General features: G+C 38.9%; 1 protein-coding gene and 1 non-coding gene across 2 annotated transcripts; both read left to right on the forward strand.

Annotated features, from left to right (window-relative positions):
* The first annotated feature begins 2,672 nt into the window (after positions 1 to 2,672).
* LOC106395609 (transmembrane emp24 domain-containing protein p24delta8-like) lies at positions 2,673 to 4,088 on the forward strand. The gene is made up of 4 exons (XM_013836012.3): positions 2,673 to 3,108; positions 3,295 to 3,513; positions 3,685 to 3,761; positions 3,871 to 4,088. Exons 1-4 carry the CDS (start codon positions 2,833 to 2,835, stop codon positions 4,013 to 4,015), a joined length of 717 nt encoding a protein of 238 aa, XP_013691466.3. The 5' UTR covers positions 2,673 to 2,832; the 3' UTR covers positions 4,016 to 4,088.
* A 12,572-nt stretch (positions 4,089 to 16,660) lies between these two features.
* On the forward strand, positions 16,661 to 16,767 carry LOC125582698. Its single transcript, XR_007320154.1, has one exon. It is a non-coding gene; the product is annotated as a small nucleolar RNA R71 (small nucleolar RNA).
* Positions 16,768 to 21,895: the final 5,128 nt, after the last annotated feature.

Below are 21,895 nucleotides of genomic sequence, written 5' to 3' on the forward strand. Positions count from 1 at the left end.
ACTACAAGAAAACAACGGCATACTGAGGGAAAAAATCGTCGGGGTGTCGTCGAAATAACGCTATTCCGATGACATACCGACTAAAAAAGTCCTCGGAAATAACTCCTCAGAAATTCATCTTTCCTCAGAAATCCCTCGGAAATTTCCAACGGAATTCCGAGGAAATGAATTTCCGAAGAAATTCCGAGGACCACAAGTTCGTCGGAAATTCCTCTGAATATTCCGAGGAAGATGTCGTCGGAATATTCCGAGGGATAAACTTCCTCGGAATATTTCCAAAATTAAAAAAAAAAATTATAAATTTATTTTTTTTAAATTGAAATTCGAAAATATAAAATTAAAATTGAAATAGAAAACATCTTTAAAATACAAAAAATAATAAAATAGTTTTTATAAATTAAAAAATGTTTTATAAATACAAAATTAGTTTTAATAAATATAAATATTTTTATAAATATGAAATCATCTTTTTATAAATACAAAATAGTTTTTATAAACACAAAAAATAATAAAATAGTGTTTATAAATAGTGTTTAAAATTGAAATAGTAAACATATTTAAAATACAAAAATAATAAAATAGTTTTTATAAAAAAAAATGTTTTATAAATACAAAATTAGTTTTAATAAATATAAATATTTTTATAAATATGAAATCATCTTTTTATAAAAAAAAATAGTTTTTATAAATACAAAAAATAATAAAATAGTGTTTATAAATCAAAAAAATGTTTTATAAATAGAAAATTAATTTTAAAATATGAAATCATCTTTTATAAATCCAAAAATCAAATTTATATACAAAGAACGTTTTGTATATTTAAAAATATTTTTTATAAATACAAAAATAAAAAAATAGTGTTTATAGATCAAAAAAATGTTTTATAAATACAAAATTAGTTTTAATAAATATAAATATTTTTATAAATATGAAATCATCTTTTATAAATCCAAAAATCGAATTTATATACAAAAAACGTTTTTTTAAATCGAATTTATATAGAAAAAACGTTTTGTAAATACAAAAATACTAAACAATTTATAAAAAAAAATTCTAAATCAATTCAACACAACCAAATCACAATTCTAAACCTGTTACACAACAAATCACAATCCTACCCAATCACGCTAACAAAAATCTATCAAAAAACTTCTAAAATCATCAAATCTACTTAAAAACCTAACAAAAAGGACCTAAGAGAGTGGGATAGGGTCCTTACATGATTTTTAATGGAATGGAAAGGATTCGCCGGAGAGATCATCGCGAGAGAAGGTGGAGAACGCCGGAAGGAGAGAGAGATCGCCGGAGAGGAAGAAGAGAGAAATGGGGAAGAAGATGCGTTTCAAGTTTATAAAACCTTGGGTCCAACGGATATTTTCCGTCGGTATTCCCTCTGTATTTTCAATTTCAATTTTTGCGAAATATTTGGCGGCTTGTTTGTCCGGTTAAATGAAAATATTCCGAGAAAATTCCGACGGCCACTTAAATATCCGTCGGAATTTCCTCGGAATATTTTTATTAATTCGAGGAAAAAAATATCCTGTGCATGTATTTCTATTAATTTATATTGTTCCTCGGAATTTCCTCGGAATATTCCGAGGAAATACCGAGGAACTAGTGTTTGGGGTTTCAAAACATCAATTTTTTTGCCGTATTTCATTTCTTATACAATTGTAATGCATACCATTGAGGATTCTTTGTATAGATGAGTATAAACCATGAAATAACAAATTTCAAAACGAATTGAAAGTATTCCCTTTACCGTTCATTAAAGTGTATAAGTGTTTCTCTTATATTGTGGGATTTCATTCATACAATCGGAAAAGTGTTAATTATAGGGTAAGAAACAAATTTTTGACTTCATAATGAACGTAAGACACTTAATAAGGGTTATATAGGTGTTTTTCAAACAGCAAAACGTTGTTTTCGGTTTAAAAACCCTATTATCTCTGAATTTCCTCGGAATATTCCGAGGAAATTCCGAGGAAACCCTTTTCTTCCTCGGAATTCCGTCGAAATATTCCGAGGAAATTCCGAGGAACTAGTGTTTGGGGTTTCAAAACGTCAATTTTTTTTTAAACGGGTCGATCGATGGATATATGTCCAAAAACGCATCGATCGATCACTAAGATGGACCAAAGCGTAACAATGTGATCGATCGATTAGATTATCCCATCGATCGATCGAGGATATCAAGTGTTCCTCGGAATTTCTCTGAATATTCCGAGGAAATTCCGAGGAACTAATGTTTGGGGTTTCAAAATCTCGAATGTTTTTTTATAAACGGATCGATCGATGGATTTATGTCCAAAAACGCATAGATCGATCACTAATATGGAGCAAAGCGTAACAATGTGATCGATCGATGGGTATATGTCTAGAAACGCATCGATCGATCACTAGTTCGTCGGAATTTCCTCGGAATTTTGTAAAATCCCTATAATATTTCTTCGGAATTCATCGGTTTTTTCCGAGGAACACATTTTTCCTCGGAATTTCTTCGGAATATTCCGACGGATTGATGTTTCCTCGGAATTCCGTCAGTATATTCCGAAGAAATTCCGAGGATTTCATTTTCCGTCGGAATGTCCGTCAGAATACCGCTGTTTTCTTGTAGTGTATATTGTACAAAATACCTCGAATATTTTAATCATAAATCTATATAATTATAATATAATATCTAGATTATTTTATCCTAATTATCTAGATTTTTCTATAATAATATCTAGATTTTTTTCTTGACAAAGTGGAGGATAATTTTAGAATTTAGATTAAGTTTGGGGTATACATGATTAGTAAAAGAGTCTCTTAGTAAAATACTAACCCAATCATATGACCCAAATTAAGATTACTTTTCAACGCGCTCTCTCTATCTCTTTCTCTCTCTCTAGTCTCGCCATGGATCTTCTTCGTCAGAGCTTGGGTTGTCTTTTGATCGTTGCGTTATTGTCTCCTACAGCACTATCAATGCAGTTCGAGCTTCGTTCTGGCCAGATGAAATGCATATCGGAGGATATTCACGAAAAGTCCATCAGCGTTGGCAAATACTTCATTGTAAACCCTAACGAAGATCATCCTCTTCCTGATTCTCACAAAATCACCGCCAAGGTAGTACGCTCCTGAAACGTTTCACCTCGATCTCTCTCAATGGTTTGTTTCATACATAGCCTGATGAAATATTTGCTTTTATCCCCATATTTTTTTAAAAAATTATTATACATATGTCGAATGCTCCTAAATTTTCGGAATTCTTTGTGTTAAAATTAAACTTAATGTTTATTGTGATTTTCTTAGATGGTGTCGCCAAAATGGAATGCGCTGCACGAAGCTGTTAAGGTAGAGGCTGGAGAGTTCTCGTTTACTGCGTTTGAAACCGGTGATTACTTTACGTGCATCTCAGCCGTTGATCATAAGCCGCAGACGACGTTGACCATTGATTTTGTTTGGACGTCTGGTGTTCACTCTGCTGCCTCCAAGGATTGGTCTAAAGTTCCAAAGAGGAGCCAAGTCAAAGTATGTACTTCTGTTTTTTTAATCTCTTAGTCTTAAGTTAGTCAAAAAAAAAACATAGGACACATTGTTTGGTATTGATCAATGACTCTTCTGATCTTGGTTTCAAAGTGTATATATGTTAGTTTAGTTATGGTTGTTGTTGTTTGGATCTTGATACGTTGTTTCTGGCAGATGATGGAGTTGTCGGTTAAGAGGCTATTCGACACTGTTGAGTCCATCCACGATGAGATGTATTATCTTCGTGATAGGTAAATACACAAAGTTCTAAACCTTTATACCTTTAGTTTTTTTTTGGTGCGTTAGAGATGATGAGATTAATACTTATTATTATATATTATGGTTTGGTGGCATGATCAGGGAAGCAGAAATGCAAGAGTTGAATAGATCCACAAATTCGAAAATGGCGTGGTTTAGTTTCTTGTCACTTGGGTTTTGTTTATCGGTAGCTGGTTTACAGTTTTGGCACTTGAAATCTTTCTTCGAGAAAAAGAAACTCATCTAAGTAGTACAGTACGTACTACATACTCATACTGTGTAAAGACTAAATATTATTATAAAAACTTTAAAAGCTATAACTTATAAGGTTTTGAGGATACAACTGAAAACATTGATTGATAATACTGAAACCATCATACACATGGAGAATGCAATTCTCAAGCTTTCTCGTTTTTCCCCTAAATGATTTTCTCTTTCCTTTGCTTTCTCATTTTAAACAATTGGAAAACGACAAGTTAAATAACAGGAACATACAGAAATTCTATTAGTGTACTCTCTTAAGTAAACACATGGCCAAGAATCATGTTCTAGTAGTTTATGCGGATATTTAAGGTCGTTGGTGCAATTTCGTATGAAAAGTATGATTTATGAAAAAAGAAAAAAGTATGATGGGATTAAGGACGAAGGGATCTATGAAACAGCCTCGGCTCAGAAAATCAGCAAACGTTAAGGTACACACTTATAAATTCTCACTTTTGGTTTGGAAAAATAACATTCTCACTTTTTAATAGCTAGTTTTTTGTGCTAATTAAGGATGATGGGATCTATATAACATCAAACTATTTTCTAATTGATAACCGATCCGCAATAGCATTGACAAGAAACCCGGTCTTCCATGGAAGAAGTAAACATATACACAAGAGATACCATTTTATACGTGAGTGTGTAGAAAATGGGCAGGTAGGAGTCGAGCATGTACCTGGAGAGAAACAAAATGCAGATATCTTGACAAAGGCATTAGAAAGGATAAAGATCAAGGAGATGAGAGACTTCATCGGCATGAATGACTTGGCAACTGAGAGCTTCAAGCTTAAGAGGAAGAATGTTAGGATAAGCTTGAAGAAAGTTTGAGAAGCAAGTTTCCTAATCCCTTTGAGTTTGTGATTATCTAAAGGGATTAGGAAATATCTACCTTATGAGTTTAGGAGTTTTAGTTTCATATATAAGGAGATGCAAGAGTATTTCATAATTTCTGAGTTTTATGAGTTTGAGTGTTTGAGAGCTTAAGGTTTTTGAGATAATTTTTCTTAAGAGATTAATAAGAAGGGGTTTTCTTATTTGTGAGTTCATTCATTCATACTTTCGAGACTTGATTTCTAGAGAGGATGCAATGGCACATGCCAAGAAACTAATTCAGAGTGGACTTCAACCTTGTGATATTGGAATCATTACAACTAACGCTGCTCAGGACCTCAGGTTATGGTGCTCAAGACTCTTAAGGGCAAAGAGGGGATGCTAAAGGACATGGAGGTGTCCACGGTTGTTGGTTTCCAAGGTCGAGAAAAAGAGGCTCCATGATCAAGCTCAAAGAAGGAGGTTTGGTTTTTAAAAGACCAAAAGCGAATGAATGTGGCTGTTACTTGCGTAAGAAGACACTGTTGTGTGGTCTGAGATACAGAGTAACAGAGACAGTGAACAGTGAATGCGTTTCTGAAACCTATGATCAAATACTTTGAGACGCATGGCGAGCATATAAGCTGACTACACCAATTGGTTAGGCAAGATTTTCTTAAAACCTCAGGCCATTTGATACAGTCAAACAAAAATGAAAGAAAGAAAATATAATCTTTAGTTTATACGACGTTTGATTGATAATCTGAGTTAGATTGCCATTCATATGGGCTCTTAAAGACTTTAAAAAACCTAGTATAATTAATTAATACATATAAGCCTATTCAATAAAATATAAATTCCGCTACTGGAAATCAAACTTTATTCCACTGCCGGTAATCGAACCCGGATTTCAAGGAAGGGTTGAACAAGGGGTAAACACTTTTTTTTTTTTTTTTTGTTAACCAGGCGGGGTTCGGGCCTTCGGCCCTAATCCCCTCCTAGGCCCGGAGCCAGCCTGCGTCTGTATCATTACGGCCCTGGACACTCCTCCCCGCCCGAGACTCGAACTCGTGACCTCTCTGACCGGAGTCTGAAGTGTTACCAGTTGAGCTAGCTTGTCCGGGTAAGGGGTAAACACTTTTGTTCCATATTCAGTTTGAAATTAACCTTTGTGCTACAGCGGATCTTGTTTGTTAAGTAGCAAACATAATGATATTCTCTTATTTATATGCGAAAGCTCAAATATTAGTTCTTGTTTCTGACATGGAAGAAAAAACAAGACACATGCCAAGAGTTACTCGCTCTAGAAAATAGTGAGCAGTCATGCGTTTCTTAAACATATGCATGGCTGAATGAATGAGAAAACTAATGATGGATCTGTTTTATGATCATACATGACAGAAAGAAGACAGAAAGAAAAGCAAAGCTTGGGGATAACATAAGAGACAAGTTTCAGATTCAGAGATATTAGTAAGGAAACAAAGTGATAATCTAACTAAACCTGATCTAGAACAGCAGACCGACTTATTAGTAAAGTGGTCATTGTCTGACCAATTGACTCGCGCACCAGACCAATTCCGTCTTACCAGTTTAAAATTTGATAATAACGAATCATCCATAGTGTTAACGATGTTGAAAAAGGTGGTGATGACGAGGAAGACAGTGACAGTTTAAAATATCTTAATTCAGTTTTAATCACGTTTTGTCAACGAAAGGCTATAATAAATTTGTGTCACATGCTCTCCTTGTCACGTTTTGTCAAACAAAATTCTCACTTTTTAGTAGCTAGTTTTTGTGCTACAGATGATGGGATCAATATAACATCAAACTATTTTTTCATATATGCCAGAATCGCGCAATAGCTTGTATTGTTATGGATATTGTTGATATGCCTTGAATCTGGATGTTACATCTATGCGATGGATGTTACATCACGTACATCATACCGATTCGGTTGCATCAAGAGCGTTGCATCAAGTTATTATGGATGTTACATCTGATCGTGGGCTTAGGCCCATGAGTCCGTTTAGTCTAGAGTTTTAGATGCGAGATGTTACTATATATATCTTGTATTCGAAGTAACCCTGAACTTGCACTCTGTAAACTCAATATCGCCTCCAATAATAAGATCTCTCTTTGCCCGTGGACGTAGCCAAGTTGGTGAACCACGTTAAATCTCTGTGTCGTAGTTACATTGTTTTTATTCATCTGTTTCCGCATCTGTTTCTTCTCACAATTGTTACCACAAACTGGTATCAGAGCTTCGGGTTGTGATCTAGTGAGAAGATGTCTGGAATAAGAGCGAAAATCGACAAGTTTGATGGGAGAAATAGCTTCAGTCTTTGGCAGATTAAGATGCAGGCGTTGTTGAAACAACAAGGCATCTGGGGACCATTGTCAGGGAAGAAATCTGAAGCAGCTGATTTGGAGACTCTAGAAGAGAAGGCGTTCTCAACAGTTTTGTTGTGTCTAGCAGACGAGATCATCATCGAAGTGTCGGATGAGAAAACTGCTGCAAGTTTGTGGCAGAAGTTGGAGAGCTTGTACATGACAAAATCTCTAACGAACAAGCTACTGCTGAAGCAATGCCTCTTTGCCTTGCGTATGCAAGAAGGTATTGATCTTCGCGACCATCTTGACAACTTAAATTCGATATTACTGGAGCTGCGTAACATCGATGTTAAGGTGGAGGATGAAGACGCTGCTCTAATCCTGTTGGTATCTTTGCCGAACTCTTTCGAGAACTTCGTGCAATCGTTCATTGTTGGCAAAGATACAGTGAGACTGGAAGAAGATAGGTCGGCGCTTCACAGTCGGGAATTACGCCATAAGTCATCCAGCTCAGGGACAGACAATCAAGCTTCGGGATTGTTTGTCAGTGGTGTGAAGGACATGGGAACAAAAAGAAGTCGAAAGACAGAAAATCGTTTCCAAGAGGTCTTAAGCCAACAGATACTTGCAACTATTGCAAAGAGAAGGGACATTGAAAGTCAGACTGTCCCAAGAAGAAGGAGCAGCAGTCTGGATCTGCTGCAGTAGCTGAGGATGAAGCCAAGTCTGATAGTGACAGCGCTCTTGTTGTGCACAGACACACACACTCTTCTGATGTGTGGGTTCTGGATACAGGAGCATCCTACCATATGACACCGAGGAGAGAGTGGTTTTCGAAGTACACATAGGTACTTGACGGCAAGATTAAGATGGCAAACAATTTTGTCTGCAAGATTGTTGGGATCGGCTCAATCAAGCTCAGGACACATGATGGTAGACTCTGCACATTGAACGAGGTTAGGCATGTTCCATCAATGACGAAGAATTTGATATCCATGAGTCTTCTGGACAGTAGAGGGTTTAAATATTCGGGTGGCGATGGAGTTCTGAATGTCTGCAAGGGTTCTGATGTGATTCGGAAGGGTTTCATGAACGGTACTCTATATTTGCTGAAGGGTACTACCGTTACAGGTTCAGCAAATGTTGCATCACCAGAGATCTCACAGAAAGATGTGGCATATGAGGCTTGGACATATGGGTAAACGTGGGATGCAACTTATGTCGAAGTAAGGTCTTCTTTGTGGTCACAAGACCAAGAGTCTAGAGTTATGTGAGTGGTAATAGGGTTTTTGCCTATTGCAAATGTTGTAGTATAGTGGGGTGAATGTCGAACCAGTCCTAGTGATGTGAATCAGTGAGAATACAAGTCATTTCTTAAGCTAAGCAGATTCAATATTGGTGAGTGTGTGACAAGTAGCAATAGCAAACAGAGCAATACAACAAGGTTTTAATCAATTTAGACAAGTGAATCCATGGGTATTGGGAATTGACTTCAAGTAACTAAGATCCAATCTAGGTGACAAGCTTTCAATCAGAGTAATCTCTTAAGTCTAAACACAATTTTAGACAAGTCCTATGTCTAGATAAATGTCCATTTGCTTAGAAATCATTAAACATCAAATGTCTTTGGCTTAATTCAATCAAGCAATCTTTATGTTCAAGTTTAATAACTATCTAGCAATTTTAACTTCAAGTGTCCTTGGCTAATCTCACTAGAGCTTAGTTGAGATGATTCAAACACTTCATCTAATCATGTCTGATGAGAAGTGTTTAGAAATCAGGTTTAGAGTGATCAAGACTAAACAAGCATTAAAAATACTCAACAAGCAAGTTTATACAAGGATCTAATACAATAACACCATAGATCTTCACTAAGTTACTCTAATCTCCCTAACCCATGAATTCTTAAGGAAACTACTCACTACTCTTCATGATAAACCCAAGAATCAAAGATGATTTGGTGTTAATCATGATTGGTGATCAATCAAACAAATACAAGAAAATAAGAAGAAAAGATACTAAAGATTCAAGCTTTTCTCTTGGTAGAGTTTTTGTGTTCTTTTTCTGGAAAAACAAGATAGATCCCCAATTTTTGTCTGAAAAGTAGTTATAGAAGACTAAAACTCGAGCTGGGTTAACCCAACAAGCCTGGGTTGACCTCATGAAGTCGCTATGGCTGGCCGCTGTAGAAGGCGCTTGAAGTCCTGAACGCATAGCGACCTTATGATGCCGCTACGGCAGACCGCTATAGAAGGCGCTTCAACTCTAGCGGTCTCTCTAACCCGCTACACACTCCCGCTACGGTACTTAGGTGCCTCAGCTCTATCTTCTGTAGCGACCATCTTTTGCCGCTACGACTGGCCGCTAGGAGCCTTCAACGACTCATCTTCATTCTTTGGACTCAAAATCCCTCCAATGGTCCCCTAACTCATCCATGGTGCTCTCCAACACCTGATATGTACAAATGCAATGATATGCAACCTAAATGTGCCTAAATGATGCTCTAAATGACCAAACTATGCAAGAATAAGAAGTTAAAAACATGTAAATTCACAAGATATCAACTCCCCCACACTAGTCCTTTACTTGTCCTCAAGTAAACTTTCAAGTCCTAAGAAGGAAGAAGTTTGAAAAAAGGAGCTCATAGCCAAAAGACACACATCCTAACTCTTCTACAACATTCCAAATGATCATAGCAAACAATCATTGGTCATTCTTTTATCAGTCTAGCTTCTCAATGCCTATCAAACTCTTTTTATTTCTTTATACAAAGTGCAATGCTCATCAATCAACAAGTTACTTCAACCAATTCTCACATTCATTCACACACACACACACAAGGTGGATTCTCACAAATGGGCACATGATCTCAATCACTTGGCTTGGTAGATTAATGGTCTTTTATGAATGAAAAGAAAGGTTCAAATACAATCTTTTTAATGGTGGTAATCACTCAAGAACAAGGAGCATGATCATGATCATTATGCAAAATTTATCTAAGACTAGGAGCAATTCATGCATACATAGCTCATTCTCATCATTCTACTCTTCTTCCTAAGTGATTACAAATTCTACCCATCTTTTATATTTCAAAACCTAAGTATATACACTTCACTCACATTTCTCATCAAGTGAACTCTCTCTTTTTTTTTTTTTTTTTTTTTTACATGATCAACCAACTAAGAACTTGATACTCTTTTTCTTTCCCCATTATGATCTTTCATTCATTTTTTTTTTACTTTGGAGAATTCTAATTGACACACTTTAGAGTTTTTCTTCTTTTATTTTCTTGGTTCCTATTGGTTTTCTTTTCTTATTGACACTCTTTGATCTTTTTTTTTTTTCTTCTCTCAAACCCAAGATATAACAACTTAAAAACACACAAACTCACTCACCATCCTAGATGCTAGTTCAAATGAGGATCTTATGCTAGCAATAGATGAGAACAAACATATGTCGCTCCCAATACTCTCAAGATTTTGCACATAACAAGCTATCAATAAGTGACCTCACTCAACAAATCAATATTGGTTTCAAAGAATGGCAAAGGTTCAAGGGTAGGGGACTGCCATTTGGATTAATCAAAGGATAATACATGGAATAAGATAACCCAAATGTGTATGAAATCCATTATTAAGTATGCAAGTGCCCATATGCAAGAGAGATTAAATTCATTATGCTCAAGTTCAGTTTGTAATTGGTTTCAAGAACAATGTCAATATCATATGAGCCACATGTTTCAAAAAGAGTTTTCAAGGCTCAAGAGATGCTTGTAGATATGTTCTTTTCATGGCAATTTCAATCATGGCTCCCTATGCATAATTCAAAACACACAACTTTTTTTTTAATTTTTTTTTAATTTTTTTTTTTTTTTTAATTTAGAAATCACAAGAAAATCCAAAATGCAAATCATTAAAATCCACACAAATGCAAAGTGCTAGATATGTCAAATGCAAATCATCCAAATAAAAACAAGCAAAATGATCAGTTTTTATAGTACCTCCACCACACCCGAATCACACAGTCTCTTGTGTGACTTTGAATTTGGAGTGGTTTACATGATAGGTGAAATAAAAATTACTAGAGATGTGGAGAGATTTTAAACCGGATTAGAGTAGTTACCTTGTGACTGTAGGGACATGAGCATGTCACTATGGATATGTCGCTACGGTCCTTAGCAAAATATTGCATTCTCCTCGTTTGGTCGTAGCAACATGAGGATGTCGCTATGCACGTCGCTAAGGTTGTCCGTAAAGGGTTATAGCGACATGTGTGGGTCGCTATGAGCATGTCTCCACAGCACTTGTGTTTCTTTCCTAGCCTCTTTTGAAACCTTTCCTTTTCCTGAGCACCTTCCAAACTGAAATCACACACAATTCACACAAACAAACACACAAACAAGGATAGTTCACACAATTTATTAAAAACATTCACACATATATACAAAGGATACTCTTGGGATTTCCTCCCAAGTGAGCTTGTTTTAAGTCTCTAGCTTGACTTTGCCTCCTTTAGGTTAGACTGTGGTTGGATCGGAAAGTGGAACTGAAGTTCCCAGGTCTTCCGATTTGGTTCCCAAGTAAAGCTTAGCCCTTTGTCCATTGATGGTGAACTCTCTTCCATCAGAACTCCACAAAACTATTGCTCCATAAGGTTTAACCTCTTTAACCTTGAAAGGACCAGACCACCTTGACTTGAGCTTGCCTGGAAACAACTTCAGTCTGGAGTTGTAGAGAAGAACTTGATCTCCTTCTTTAAAGTCTCTTTTCAGGATATGTTTGTCATGGAGAGCCTTTGTTTTCTCTTTGTAGATCTTTGAACTTTCAAAAGCTTCAAGTCTTATCTCATCAAGTTCGTTCAGCTGGATCAATCTCTTCTCCTTGGCACTCTTGATGTCAAAGTTCAGCAACTTGACTGCCCATAGTGCCTTGTACTCAAGCTCAACTGGTAGATGGCAAGACTTTCCATAGAGAAGGTTGAAAGGTGTAGTTCCCAAAGGTGTCTTGTAAGCTGTCCTATAAGCCCACAATGCATCATCAAGCTTGATGGACCAATCTTTTCTTGTAACCCCCACAATCTTCTCCAGAATGGACTTGATCTCCCTGTTGGAAATCTCAACTTGACCACTTGTTTGGGGGTGGTAAGGAGTTGCAACCTTGTGCTTCACACCATTCTTCTTAAGGAGGTTTGCAAACAGTTTGTTGATGAAGTGAGACCCTCCATCACTGATCACAACTCTTGGAATCCCAAACCTTGGAAAGATTATGCTCTTGAACATTTTTAGAACCACCTTTGCATCATTGGTTGGACTTGCAATTGCTTCAACCCACTTAGAGACATAATCTACAGCCACCAGTATGTACTTGTTGGTATAAGATGAAGGAAAAGGCCCCATGAAGTCAATACCCCAGACATCAAACACTTCAACTTCTAGGATGGGGTTTTGAGGCATTTCATTCCTCTTGGTGATGTTTCCTCTTCTTTGACAAGAGTCACACCTTGAGACAAAGTCTTGGGTGTCTTTAAACATGTGAGGCCACCAAAATCCAGCTTGTAGCACCTTTGCAACTGTCTTAAATGTAGCAAAGTGGCCTCCATAGGATGATCCATGACAATGTGTAAGGATCCCATCAATTTCTTCTTCAGCCACTGCCCTTCTATAGAGTTGATCTCTACAAAGTATGTAGAGGTAAGGCTCATCCCAATAATATCTCTTCACATCCTTATAGAATTTCTTCTTGGCATAACCTTCAAGGTTCAATGGCTCTTTTCCACTAGCTAAGTAGTTGACTATATCAGCATACCAAGGACCCTTCTCATCAGCCGCCTTCACCTCTTCAAGTTTCTTTCCTGTCTCACAAACAGCTACCACTGCATGAATAGCCATCATTTGCTCTTCTGGAAGTCTGTCATCAATAGGGATTCCACACTCCACCTTCAACCTGGACAGGTGATCAGCTACTCCATTCTCAACTCCAGGCCTGTCCTTGATCTCAAGATCAAACTCTTGTAGCAGCAGAATCCACCTCAATAGTCTTGGTTTTGCATCTTTCTTGGCTAAGAGGTGTCTCAATGCAGCATGATCAGTGTAGACAGTCACCTTTGACCCAACCAAGTAGCTTCTGAACTTCTCAAATGCAAAGACAATGGCCAATAGCTCCTTCTCAGTTGTAGAGTATTTAGCTTGAGCTTCATCAAGGGTTCTACTTGCATAGTAGATCACATGTGACTTCTTGTCTCTCTTCTGGCCTAGGACTGCTCCTACAGCAAAGTCACTTGCATCACACATGATCTCAAAGGGGAGATCCCAATCTGGCGGTTGAACTATGGGTGCACTGATGAGTGCATTCTTCAGGTTTTTGAAAGCTTCCATACATTCCCCATCGAAGTGAAATGCAGCTTCTTTGCATAACAGCCTAGTCAATGGTCTAGCTATCTTAGAGAAATCCATGATGAATCTTCTATAGAAACCGGCATGACCCAGAAAGCTTCTTATATCCTTCACTGTTCTTGGTGGAGCTAGACCAACCATGACATCTATCTTGGCTTTGTCCACTTCAATTCCTTTCTGAGAAACTTTTTGTCCAAGAACAATCCCTTCCTTGACCATGAAGTGACACTTCTCCCAATTGAGCACCAGGTTAGTGTCCTCACATCTCTGTAATACCCTGCAAAGATTTGACAAAAAAGTAGCAAACGAAGAACCGTATACAGAAAAATCATCCATAAACACGTCCATTACATCCTCAATAAGATCAGAGAAAATTGACATCATTGCTCTTTGGAATGTTGTTGGTGCATTGCACAGTCCAAATGGCATCCTTCGATATGCAAAGGTACCATAAGGACAAGTGAATGTCGTTTTCTCTTGGTCATTTGGGTGTATAGGGATTTGGAAAAATCCAGAGTATCCATCAAGGAAACAATAATAAGGATGGTTAGCTAGCCTCTCTAACATCTGATCAATAAATGGTAAATGGAAATGATCCTTTCTAAAGGCTGTATTCAGTTTTCGATAGTCAATGTACATCCTGTGTCCAATTATTGTTCTTGTTGGTATTAACTCATCATTTTCGTTCTTAACAACTGTTATGCCACCTTTTTTAGGAACTACATGCACAGGTGAAACCCAATTGCTATCAGAGATAGGATAGATCACACCAGCATCTAACAATTTGATTATCTCTTTTTTAACAACATCTTTCAAATTAGGATTTAATCTTCTTTGGTGTTCAATTGAAGTTTTAGATTCATCTTCTAGATGTATCCTATGCATGCACAAAGATGGTGAGATTCCTTTAATGTCATCAAGTGAGTATCCTAGTGCTTTTCTATACTTTTTAAGTTCATTTAAAAGCATAGACAATTCATTCTCAGTCAGCTCACTACTCACAATGACAGGATATGTCTCATTAGGTCCAAGGAAAGCATACCTTACACCATGGGGAAGAGGTTTAAGCTCCACTTTTGGTGCCTTGAGCTCACTCCAATCAGCTTCATGGAGGTTCTCTTGAATATCTGCTGAGGCAGCATGTTGAGTCATTTGTGGCAACTCCATGAACTCATCTTTTGCATCCTCCTCAAGGTGAACATCTAGCCTTCTTACTAGCTCATCACTCTCTTTGTTTTCAATCATTTGGGTCTCTCTTTCAATGGTCAGGGCATGTTGAAGAGAGTCCTCAATCGCTAACTCCTCAAGGAAATCATCAGCCAAGGCATCCATCTCATCAATGTAGAATATTTCTCCTTGAGTTGTGGGCTTCTTCATCATCTCCTTGATATCAAAATGGAGAATGTGATCTTTTCCAAGGTGGAGATCAATTGTGCCATCTCTCACATTCACCATTGCTCCAGCAGTTGCCAAGAAAGGTCTTCCAAAGATCAAAGGATCTCTAGTCTCTTCATCCATCTCAAGCACTACAAAGTCAATAGGCACTTCACAATTTCCTATCTTGACAGGAAGATCTTCTAGGATGCCAATGGGGAGCTTGACAGATCGATCAGCTAGCACCAAAGAGATCTTGCATTTTTATATTGTGTAAACCCAAGCTTCTTGGCAATGGATAGTGGCATGAGGCTGACACTTGCTCCCAAATCACATAGACATTTCTCAAATGTCAAAGGTCCAATGGCGCATGGCAGGGTGAAACTACCAGGGTCTTCTAGCTTCCTTGGGACAGTCAGTCTCTGAATAATGGCACTGCACTCATGAGTAAGAATCACCATCCCTTCCATCTCTTTCTTCTTTTGTTCTACAGCATCTTTCAAGAACTTGATGTATTGTGGAACTAGCATAAATGCATCAATTATGGGCATGGTGAGCTGAACTTCACTCATTTGCTTGTCAAACAAGGCTTTGTACTTCTCTAGGAGTTGCTTCTTGAATCTTCCAGGAAAGGGAAGCTTCGGCTCATAGGGAGGAGGAGTGAACAATTTCTCCTTTGTTGATGTAGCAGCCTCATTTTTGTTCTCAACTTTCTCCTCTCCCATCTTTCTCTTGCCCTTAGCTTCAACTATCTTCTCCAAGATTTCCTCATTAGTCTTCTCATCCACAATCACCACATCATCATCTACATTGATGACCACCTTCCCACCTTGTTTCTCATTATCCTTAATGAGAACTTTAGGAGGCAACTCTCTTCCACTCCTTAGGGTGATTGCCTTCATTGTCTCCTTTGGGTTTTGTTCAGGCTTTCCAGGTAGGGAACCTTGTTGGCGACTTGAGCTGGCTGTCATAGAGACAAACTGGTTCTCCAAGGCTTTGAACTTGTTGTTTAGATCATGGTAATTCCCATCAATCTTGTTGTGGAGATTTTTCAGCTCATACCCTAATTGTTTCTCACTTCTTGTTTGTCCCTCCAATAATTGTTTCAGCATAGCTTCAGTACTACTCTCTTGTGGAGGTTGTGTTGATGATCCAGTTTGGTCTTGTGCAGGTTGACTTGGTTTTGGTGAGAATCCAGGAGGGAAGTTCTGTTTGGGTTGGTAACCACCTTGGTTGTTGTTGTAAAATGGCTTAGGCTGATTGTTGTAGAATGGTCTTGGCTGGTAGTTGTTGAATGGCTTATGTTGGTTGTTGTAGAAGGGTTTCTGTTGGTAGTTGTTCTGATATTGATAGTCAGGCTCCTTCTTGTACCATGTACCCTGAGCATTGACATAGTACATATCTTCTTGGCATTCTACTCCATCAACTTCAGCAACCATATGTAACTCCTCTTTCTTGGTCTTTTCTGATAGTAGCATGTCAATCTTGTCTTGAAGTGCTTTCAGTTCTCTCTTTGTGGTCATATCTTCTCCTCCACCACCTCTGTCTCTTCTATCATATTCATCATTGTATACAGAGTCACTGTGTGCCATGTTCTCCAAGAGTTCTAAAGCATCTTCGACAGTCCTCCCCAAGAAGTTTCCATTGCTTGCAGTGTCGAGTTGGCTTTTGAATTTAGGCAAGACTCCTCTGTAGAAAGTGCTTAGCAAGCTCTCATTGTTGAAGCCATGGTGGGGACATTGAGACAAGTAGCTTCTGAATCTCTCCCATGCCTCTGAAAATCCTTCAAGTCCTCTTTGTTGAAAACCAGAGATCTGATTTCTAAGGTTGGCAGTCCTTGTAGCAGAGAAGAACTTGTGGAGGAAGGCCTTCTTGCATTCATCCCAAGTGGTGATAGTATCACTTGAGATGTTTTTCTCCCAAGTGTGAGCCTTGTCTCCCAAAGAGAAGGGAAACAATCTGAGCTTGAAAGCATCCTCTGAAACTCCATTTGTTTTTGACAAGCCACAATACTTATCAAATCTGTCAAGGTGATCTAGTGGGTCTTCCAAGGCAAGTCCATGGTACTTGTTGTTTTCAATCATGTTGATGAGGCTGGACTTGATCTCAAAATTATTGTTGGCAACTGAGGGTGCCCTAATGCCCAACCTATTCCCATTTATGTTCGATTGATCATATGTACCAATGGCTCTAGCTTGGCGTTGTGGTTGTCTAGGTCGAAGGTTGGCAGCTCCTTGACCATTTCCCTCTTCAGCTTGAGGTTGTTCTGGAACTGGTTCCATCATAGGTTCTGATCTTTGTTTCTGAGCCTCTTGCTCTTCTTGTCTTAACCTTCTCATGTTCTCTCTTTCAAGTGTTTTGATATCTGTCAAGGGAGTAAGATGTGTAGTGCCTCTACTTCTTAGGTTCATGCACCTGCGATCACAAGTAGATGAAGAAGTAGAATTAGTAACTTTAAAACAAAGTTAAACTCAGTCTCAAGCAAAGACTTAAACTCAATGTCACAATCAGACTAGGATTGGCAACGGCGCCTATTTGGTAATAGGGTTTTTGCCTATTGCAAATGTTGTAGTATAGTGGGGTGAATGTCGAACCAGTCCTAGTGATGTGAATCAGTGAGAATACAAGTCATTTCTTAAGCTAAGCAGATTCAATAGTGGTGAGTGTGTGACAAGTAGCAATAGCAAACAGAGCAATACAACAAGGTTTTAATCAATTTAGACAAGTGAATCCATGGGTATTGGGAATTGACTTCAAGTAACTAAGATCCAATCTAGGTGACAAGCTTTCAATCAGAGTAATCTCTTAAGTCTAAACACAATTTTAGACAAGTCCTATGTCTAGGTAAATTTCTATTTGCTTAGAAATCATTAAACATCAAATGTCTTTGGCTTAATTCAATCAAGCAATCTTTAAGTTCAAGTTTAATAACTATCTAGCAATTTTCACATCAAGTGTCCTTGGCTAATCTCACTAGAGCTTAGTTGAGATGATTCAAACACTTCATCTAATCATGTCTGATGAGAAGTGTTTAGAAATCAGGTTTAGAGTGATCAAGACTAAACAAGCATTAAAAATACTCAACAAGCAAGTTTATACAAGGATCTAATACAATAACACCATAGATCTTCACTAAGTTACTCTAATCTCCCTAACCCATGAATTCTTAAGGAAACTACTCACTACTCTTCATGATAAACCCAAGAATCAAAGATGATTTGGTGTTAATCATGATTGGTGATCAATCAAACAAATACAAGAAAATAAGAAGAAAAGATACTAAAGATTCAAGCTTTTCTCTTGGTAGAGTTTTTGTGTTCTTTTTCTGGAAAAACAAGATAGATCCCCAATTTTTGTCTGAAAAGTAGTTATAGAAGACTAAAACTCGAGCTGGGTTAACCCAACAAGCCTGGGTTGACCCATAAAAACATAGATATTTTTCTCCGTAGTGACCATAAAAGGTCGCTACGTGTGGCCGCTAGGATACTTAGACGATTTTTTCTGCATTCTTGAACTCATAGCGACCTCATGAAGTCGCTATGGCTGGCCGCTGTAGAAGGCGCTTGAAGTCCTGAACGCATAGCGACCTTATGATGCCGCTACGGCAGACCGCTATAGAAGGCGCTTCAACTCTAGCGGTCTCTCTAACCCGCTACACACTCCCGCTACGGTACTTAGGCGCCTCAGCTCTATCTTCTGTAGCGACCATCTTTTGCCGCTACGACTGGCCGCTAGGAGCCTTCAACGACTCATCTTCATTCTTTGGACTCAAAATCCCTCCAATGGTCCTCTAACTCATCCATGGTGCTCTCCAACACCTGATATGTACAAATGCAATGATATGCAACCTAAATGTGCCTAAATGATGCTCTAAATGACCAAACCATGCAAGAATAAGAAGTTAAAAACATGTAAATTCACAAGATATCAGTGAGCACTGCGTATTTGGGAAGCTGCATCGAAAGAGCTTTTGCAAGGCAATTCATAGAACAAAAGGCACACTCGATTACATCCATTCAGACTGTTGGGGTCCATCCAGAGTAGAGTCACTGAGAGGTCACAGATATTTTGTGTCTATGATTGATGATTATTCTAGGAAGACTTGGATAATTTTTATGAAGCACAAAAGTGAAGCATTCAGTAGCTTCAAGGAGTAGAAAATATTGGTGGAGAATCAAACAGAGAAGAAGGTGAAGCGACTTCGTACTGATAACGGTCTGGAATTTTGCTCAGCAGAGTTCAATCTGTTTTGTAAGGATGCGGGGATTGCAAGGCATCTTACATTCAGAGAAACACCACAGCAGAATGGTGTAGCAGAACTATTGAACCAGACATTGCTAGAGAGAGCAAGGTGCATGCTCTCGAATGCTGGTCTGGAGAAGCGGTTTTGGGCTGAAGCAGTCAGCACGGCTTGTTACTTGATAAATCTCGGTCCCCACACAGGCATCGAGTGCAGGATACCTTCTGAAGTGTGGTCAAGTAGATCTGCTGATTACTCACTTCTAAGAGTGTTCGGTTGCACTGTTTACTATCATGTAAGTGAAGGTAAACTAGAGCCGAGAGCAAGGAAGGGAGTCAAGGGATACAGGGTCTGGTCTCCATCAGAAAACCGAGTGATTATAAGCAGGAATGTTTTTTTCGATGAAGCATCCATGGTTAGAAGCTCATGGTCCAGTTCTGAAGCAGAGAAAGGTAGCACTGATAAACAGGTGGAGCTGCAAGATGATCATGAAGTGATCAATGTGCAGGAACACACAGAAAATCAAGAGGAGCGTGTAGAAGAAGTTCAGTTGGAGTCTACGGAGACTCAACCGCCTGATGCTACGAAGCGTAGCATCGCGAAGTATCGACCAAGAAGGGTTGATGTCAGGCCACCAGAGAGATATCGATTTGATGATATGGTGGGTTATGCACTTCAGGTTGCAGAGGAAGTGGATACGTATGACCCATCCAATTACATGGAAGTTTTTTATTGTCCCGAGTATGAGAAATGGCATGCAGCAATGGGAGACGAAATGGAGTCTCATGAGAAGAATCATACATGGGATTTGGTCACATTACCACCTTGGAGAAGAGTTGTTACATGCAAGTGGATCTACAAGATTAAGGATGGAGCATCGCCGACAGAAGGAGTTAAGTATAAATCTCGGGTTGTTGCAAGAGGTTTTAGTCAGAGAGAGGGAGTAGACTACAATGAGATATTTTCACCAGTGGTTAGACATACTTCCATCAGAGTGTTGATAGCGCTGGTAGCACGTCAGGACTTGGAGCTTGAGTAACTCGATGTGAAGACTTCGTTTCTTCATGGAGAGCTTGAGGATGAGATATACATGACTCAGCCGGATGGTTTCCGAGTTACTGGAAAAGAAGACTATGTCTGTAAGCTTCGGAAGTCCCTTTATGGACTTAAGCAGTCTCCCAGACAATGGTACAAGAGATTCGACAGCTATATGGTCAAGTTGGGCTACATCAAAAGTCCTTATGATTGTTGTGTCTACATGAGAAAATTGAAAAATGACACATTCATCTATTTGGTGCTCTACATGGATGACATGCTGATAGCTGCAGAGAAGATGTGTGACATCAAGAAGCTGAAGGAGCTTCTGAGTTCTGAATTTGAGATGAAGGATTAGGGTGCAGCAAAGAAGATTCTAGGGATGGAGATCTTCAGAGATAGGGAGAAGAAGAAGTTGTTCTTGTCTCAGAAGGCCTACATTAATAAGGTGTTGACAAGGTTCGAAATGTCTTCATGTAAACCTATTAGTACTCCGTGTGCATCAAATCTTCATCTTACCATGTATCAGGTTCAGTCTGAAGAAGAGATAAGAGTATATGTCTCGAGTTCCTTATGCTAGCGCTGTAGGAAGGTTGATGTATGCAATGGTCTGCACAAGACCAGATCTGGCACATGCAGTCAGTGTGGTTAGCAGGTTTATGGGACAACCTGGGAAGGAGCATTGGGAAGCTGTGAAGGGTACATCTGACGTTGGTCTCATCTATGGATGCGACAATCCGCGATTGGTAACAAGCTATTCTGATTCTGATTATGCTGGAGATGTGGACAGCAAAAGATCTATGACCGGTTATGTGTTCACCTTGGGCGGCTCTGTGGTTAGCTGGAAGGCGACTTTACAGTCTACAGTGACATTGTCTACTACTGAGGCAGAGTATATGGCGCTGATAGAAGCTGCGAAAGAAGGAATATGGCTTAGAGGATTGGTTAATGATCTCGGTTTGCATCAAGATCAGGCTACTGTGTATTGTGACAGTTTGAGCGTTATATACTTAGCCAAGGATCAGGTTCATCATGAGAGAACGAAGCATATTGATGTGAGGTATCACTTCTTGAGAGATCAGAAGCGAATTGAAGTGAAGAAAGTAGGAACTGCAGATAATCCTGCTGACATGTTCACAAAGCCGGTTCCTCACAACAAGTTTAAGCATTGCTTAGACTTGCTAAACATCTCAAACTGTTAGTATGGCCCGAAGGGGCATATGGCCCGAAGGGGCATATTGTCCGAAGGGGCATATGGTCCACCGGGCCAGGCCCGTCGGGGCATCTGGCCCGTCGGGGCATCTGGCCCGTCGGGGCATCTGGCCTGTCGGGGCATCTGGCCCGTCGGGGCATCTGGTCCGTAAGGAAATCTGGTCCGTAAGGACGTCTGGTCTATTGGGACATCTGGCTGATAACGAACGTCTGGCTCTAGTTGAGCATCTGGCCGTTAAATGGTGTCTGGTTCGTCTAAGCAGCACATCTGGTCCGAAGGGACATCTGAGGCAAAGTGAGCGATGGTACATCTAGCGCAGAGAAGTGCATCTGGTACATTTGGCACTTGAAGGTGCATCTGGTACATCTGTTATTGAGAGGATTCAAGTCAAGGTGGAGAATTGTTGATATGCCTTGAATTTGAATGTTACATCTAGGCGATGGATGTTACATCACGTACATCATACTGA

Source organism: Brassica napus, chromosome C2, assembly GCF_020379485.1.
Source record: "Brassica napus cultivar Da-Ae chromosome C2, Da-Ae, whole genome shotgun sequence".
Classification (NCBI taxonomy): Eukaryota; Viridiplantae; Streptophyta; class Magnoliopsida; order Brassicales; family Brassicaceae; genus Brassica; species Brassica napus.